The 6000-nt window shown below is 38.0% G+C and overlaps 1 protein-coding gene across 1 annotated transcript in view; it reads left to right on the forward strand.

Moving 5' to 3' along the window:
- Positions 1-6000, forward strand: part of IRAK3 (interleukin 1 receptor associated kinase 3) — a 104173-nt gene that overhangs the window by 9334 nt on the left and 88839 nt on the right. Inside the window, exons 2-4 of the mRNA XM_053716864.1 lie at positions 752-934; positions 1643-1710; positions 2981-3044. Of these exons, the coding sequence (XP_053572839.1) occupies positions 752-934; positions 1643-1710; positions 2981-3044 (315 nt within the window). The remainder of the gene's footprint in view (positions 1-751; positions 935-1642; positions 1711-2980; positions 3045-6000) is intronic.

Consider the following 6000-nt stretch of genomic DNA (forward strand, 5'->3'; position numbering starts at 1 on the left):
GTGTCTGATTGTGGGAGTGTGTAAGTGTCTTTGTCTGTGTGTGAGTGACTGTGTGTCTTTGTGTTTGTTGTCAGTGTATTTCTGTGTGTATGTGAGAGAGAATGTGTGTGAGAGCGTTAGTGTGTGTGAGAGTGTCTTTGTCTGTGTGTGTGTGTCTCTGTGTTTGTGAGTGTGTGTGAGAGAGAATGTGTGTGAGAGCATTAGTGTGTGTGAGAGAGAGTGGGTGTATGTTAGTGTGGGTGAGCATATGTTGAGAAAGTGTGTGTGCAATAGAGTGTGTGAGAGTGTGAATATATATGTGAGTTTATGCACTATTATATATTGTGTGCTGTGCACGGCACAAGAGTGTTCAGGTTTGGCTGGAAATAAAGGTGGCAACCCTACGTTGAGGGGATGCAGTTTTACAGAACTACAGTACTTTATCACAGTAAGGGTGGTTGACTCATTGCATAATCTTCCATTACAGTTGATATAAAGAAACACTAAGGGAGACTTCAAGAATGCACAGGATACATATAATGTTATCCTATAAACTTTATAGGAAATGTGGGCACTGGGCAGACTTGTTGGGCCTACAGTTCTTATCTGCTGTCAAAATGTATGTTACTATGTTTCCCTGTCCCAGAAAACCTCCGGGAAAGATATGCAAATGTATTTTCATTATTGTACTGTGCAATTTTATACCTAATATATTTATTTAAAAAAAATATATAATAATTATAATCAACACAATTAATTTCAATTCTTATAGCTGAACGTCTATCTTCAGACTGGATGGAGTTCCGTAAGGTTGAGAAGTACGCAGAACAGGGTAAAAGCAGGACAAGGGAGCTTTTGTGGAGCTGGGCCCAGAAAAACAAAACTGTTAGGGACTTGTTGATAATACTTCAGGATATGGGACACAAGAGAGCAATCCATTTATTTATCAACCATGGTAATTGTTTTACTATTGTATGTCTTATTGTGTGGTTTTACAGTTATTTCAGTAACAAACACTTACTGCTTTATTTAAGTAAAAGATTTCCTGTAGAAATTATTCTGTGGAAATTCCATTATTGAGGGAATCAGTCCACATTTACAGGTCCATTTATCAAGCTCCGTACGGAGCTTGAGGGCCGTGTTTCTGGTGAGTTTTCAGACTCGCCAACTGACACCTCCCTGCTGGAGGCCGATTGGCTGCGAGTCAGCAGGGGGTGGCAATGTTAAATGCAGAAAGCGTATTGCTCTCCGCATTTAGAGAGGTCTTGCGGACCTGATCCGCAGTGTCGGATCAGGTCCGCAAAACCTTTGATAAATTGGGGCCTTACTCTCATTATCTAGATGTACAACAACACATACAACATACAATAACACACTCACAATTCCTAGATACAGAATCACACAAATGCATGCACACTCCCAGACTGACAAAACCTAAATATATACAACACTCATCTCACAAATACTCACACAGATAACAAAAACTGCACAATTACATCAACCCATTTTAAACAGAGTTAGGCTTAGTAAATGCTACCCGTTTGGAGGCCTCCACACACCCTTTAGGTAATACTCAAGTCTTGCTATCCTAATAAATTATTCTTTAAAGTAACTCTCCTTGCATTCAAGCATTTTTCAAATAGATTTTTCTTTTCTCTTTCAGGAGCAAGCCTAATATATCTGAATGAGCAAAATCAGAGCTTAGATGGGGCAAAGAAATCAACTTTGGAGGTGATTAATATCTCATTTGATTGTAAAAGAATGTGTAACTGCAGTATTACAGTGCGCCTCTACCCTCTTTATTATAGATTTAGTTAAAAAGCTATTTATTTATTTATTTATACATAGTATTTATCAGTAATTAAACACTATATTGTTTAAGGTCTGCATATAAAAATAACATTTCAAAAGCATTTAAACTGTAATTTTGTACACAATTTGCAATATTTTGTAGTCCAGGGACACACCCTTTTAAATCCTCTGCTGAAAACAATTAGGGACAGATAAAAAGGAGCTATACATGGATCAGACAATCATGATGTAGAAGCTTAGGTGTCTGGAGCATGCATTTCCATACTGAAAAAAATACTATTTTCGGAGTTACATTACACAAGCAAAATAAATAAAGTACCTTGCAAAGATTTTTTTTTAAACTATTCATAATTAAATATTTTGGGGGGAAGTTAGTTTTATCTGGATGGACAAAGTTTACAGGTTGATTACAAAATGGTAACATATGGGAATCGCTCCCCATATTTATCATTGCACAAGCAGATGCTCATGCATTGCTTCATTCCAGCTCTGGCACAGGAGCAGGGCTTGTCAATCATCCTGGTTAGATCAGTCAGGGGTGATTTTAATCCACCACCTCTGAGGTTGTGGAGAGGGTTAAGGAAGCCTGAACTAATAGGGGAATTTACCCTTTTATATGATCTCATGGATGTATGAGTTTCTTAGCTCTCCCATATGTATTACTTTAAATTTGGAGTTGAGTTAAAAAAAACAACAGTTTTACACAGTGAAAGTGAAAAACAGGAGGCCTAGTGATCCCCTCAGTTGAAAGAATCAATTCTTGTTTCTTTTCTAATAAAGAGTCACATATCCTCAGGATTAGAGTCTAGACATGTATCCAAGCCACAGTGGCATGTGCCTCTCTCCCCCAACCCTCCCACGGATGCCCATAACCACTAAAACCTTTTTCTTCTTTTTGGCTGAAAGTAACAGCAGCACCTTTCCCCTTTACACTGCCCGCTAAATTAGCCCATGTAGTTTTCCCATATAAGCTCTGGATTGGCTAAAAGCCTACATGTAGCCAATCAAGAGTTTATATAAAATGAATACACTAAAACATGCATTTGGAAGTTAAGGGAAAGTGCTTTTGTTATTAGAGCCCTTGCAGCTTTGAAACAAAGAAAAACATGTTGTGTGCTATTTTTCTTGTTTAAAATAACTAACTCAAACCTGTAGCTATAATTACTTATGTCTAGTTTCATCTTTGCAGATTGGTGAAAGTCAAACATTGGAATATAGAGAAGCAGATTGCATTCCTGGCTCTCAGCATGAAGGTGAGTTGTGTCTTGCTATGAATAGTACTTTTCAACAACAAATTATTAAAACTTTTAATATTTAACAGTGATCCTATACAAAATTAAGGGCTGCTTCAAAATTAAACTTACTAAATACTTCTGATGTCATGTGTTTATCTTAAATGTTCCTTAAAGGGATACTAACCCCTCATTTTTTCTTTCATGATTCAGATAGCGCATGCAATTTTAAGCAACTTTCTAATTTACTCCTATTATCAATTTTTCTTTGTTCTCTTGCTATCTTGATTTGAAAAAGCAGTAATAAAAGGTTAGGAGCCGGCCCATTTTTTAGTTCAGAACCTTGGTAGAGCTGCTGATTGGTTTGCTACATTTAGCCACAAATCAGCAAGTGCTACCCATGTGCTGAACAAAAAATGGTCTGGCTCTAAAGATTACAGTACTGCTTTTTCAAATCAAGATGCATGAGAACAAAGAAAAATTGATAATAGGAGTAAATTAGAAAGGTGTTTAAAATCTCATGCTCTATCTGAATCATGAAAGAAAAAAATTGGGTTTAGTATCCCTTTAAAATGATTTAACCCATAATTACTAGTAGTAACTTATATTCACTAACTTTGCACTAAACAGGCACCAGCCCATAGATGTAGATGCATCATACTGCAAGGAGGAAAATGCATTTATTTACTTTGCAGTTTGATTTTAGTGCTAAAAGTACAAACATTAGGCTAAAATCAATCTGAAAAGTAAAAAAATGCATTTGTCCTCCTTGCAGTATGATGCATTTATTAATTAAAGAACCAGAAACGCTTTTAATTTCAAATGTTTCATTCAGTGTAGCAGATACAGTCATTATTTATTTTGTCCCCTTTTCCTGAAATTTAACCTTAGAAAATGTGGGTGGGAGACTGTAGGCTTCAAAAGCTGAACCCTGCTACATATCTGAGACTAACTGGCTTTATAAGAGGTGACAAGACAAGTAAATGTAAAATAATACAGTTTTGCAAACATAACAACAGTGGCTAGCCTTGTCTACACCATTAACATGACCGGATTGGATTCTCCCAATAAGCGGGGGGAGTTTGACTTTTGAATTAAAATTACAGAAAACAAGGGGTTATTATTATTCTGAAGGCTTTTACGCTTGGATGGTAGTTTTTCTTGCAAGACAACTGAAAAGTCTTGTAATCACAGGGTGTTTTATGTCCCTGTATTTCTGTAATATTAACTGCTAGAACATCTGTCTCAGGATAAACTTTTCAATATCAGGAACCTATTACCCTTCTCGTTATCATCATTACGTCTTGTTCTAGCACAGGCTCTATAATCAGGCTGACTTGTCCAACACAGGTCAAATTAATGATGCCTTATTTTCACCAGGGATGGCTACAGACTTCTGGCACAGCATGCATCAAACCACAACTTCAGTTTCAAATGTAGAAACCTGAATGTTTTAACTGAAACTTTCTAAAGTTTACAGTGGTGTTTGCAGTTAGCCGCTCATGTGAAAGTACAACATTTTACAATATCTTAACCCCTTCATGCTGGGGCCAAGTCTTTAACATCAGAGCATAGTTCCGATGTAAACACTTCCTTTAGAAATGAAATCACGCAATCGTCGATACGAACACGCAATTTCAAGAGTGGGATCGGGTCATGGGGACTGCCTACGATGCTAGGCACAATCCCGAGTCCGAGTTGCCACTCTGAAATTGTAGGAAGCTGCAGGACGCCAGATCGGTTAGGACGGCATGGAACGACCTAACGGCATTAAGAGGTTAATATGAGTAGAAATACAAAATAAAATATTGAACAACAAACATTTTTTTTCCAGTAGTATACGAGTTGAAACGTTAGTCTTAGCTTAAGAGGGTATATTTATGGGCAAGATTACAGTATCTCAACCTGAAGGAAATATTATCTGTTCTTGATTGTTTTCTTTTTTTTAAAGGAAATAAGAAAATACAATTTGCTGGTATGTTAATGTGATGAATGTTTTTTGCATTGATAAATATAATAGTGAAACCATCCATCTAAAATATCCAGTGCACCCTAGGAATAGGATTATTTAGAATGAAGATCTTTATAAAACAACCTGCACCACATTTGCTAAATGATCCTGATGTGCGAGTTCTGTCCTGCTCTCCCTCCCCTCCTTTTGTATATATGACTTTTGCTTTCACAAAGCAACATTGAGGACCACCTAAAACCTGAACAGAAATCCCTGTCATGTCCTCAGACTGCCTCATCTTTGCCAAAAACATGCCCTGGTCTTACCCATGGCCCACCCTTACTCCACCCCAGTTCACTTGACCCAGTCCATGACCTACTAAGACCACTCCCCCAACATCCCGGTCTTCAGAGAAAATACTAAGAGCTATGTGTTTATTTTATTGAAGGCTTCATCTGTATCTAGGGCAAGATTTACAACTCAGCACTTTTACACACATAAAAGTGCTTCAACTGATTGGGGTCCATGTACTAAGCAGTGAATGCTGCTATGGAGACCTTTTGGGGCAGGCACCCTGCTTCTTGCCCTCCCCACCACCTCTGAGTTGGCAGACAGAACTGTCCCCGATTGGCAGGCACTGCTCTGTATGAACAGGGGTTTGTGCTTGTGTAATAGCACATAAGGGAAGCGGCCCATTTGCCATGAAGCCGGGGGCAGGCAGGGAACCTTGTCACCCTGCGGTTTTGTACATGTGGCCGATGGGCCTTGACTCGCATACAGGGAAGAGACTTGATTACCTGCAAAATTACTTCTTGTAAAATAAGGAAATGAAATAGCTGTTGATGATTAACAAAAAGCTGCATACACACATGGTGAACACATATAGTTTGGCTTAACACAGTGATGCAAGAAATAAGTATTTTGCAGAGAAGAGGATAAATACTTTGTGTTGCAAATGGAAGGGATGGAATTGTAGTGGGAGCAAGCAAGTTAAAACATTGGATGTCCTTATTAAACGGACAGTCT

Source organism: Bombina bombina, chromosome 6, assembly GCF_027579735.1.
Source record: "Bombina bombina isolate aBomBom1 chromosome 6, aBomBom1.pri, whole genome shotgun sequence".
NCBI classification, from domain to species: domain Eukaryota; kingdom Metazoa; phylum Chordata; class Amphibia; order Anura; family Bombinatoridae; genus Bombina; species Bombina bombina.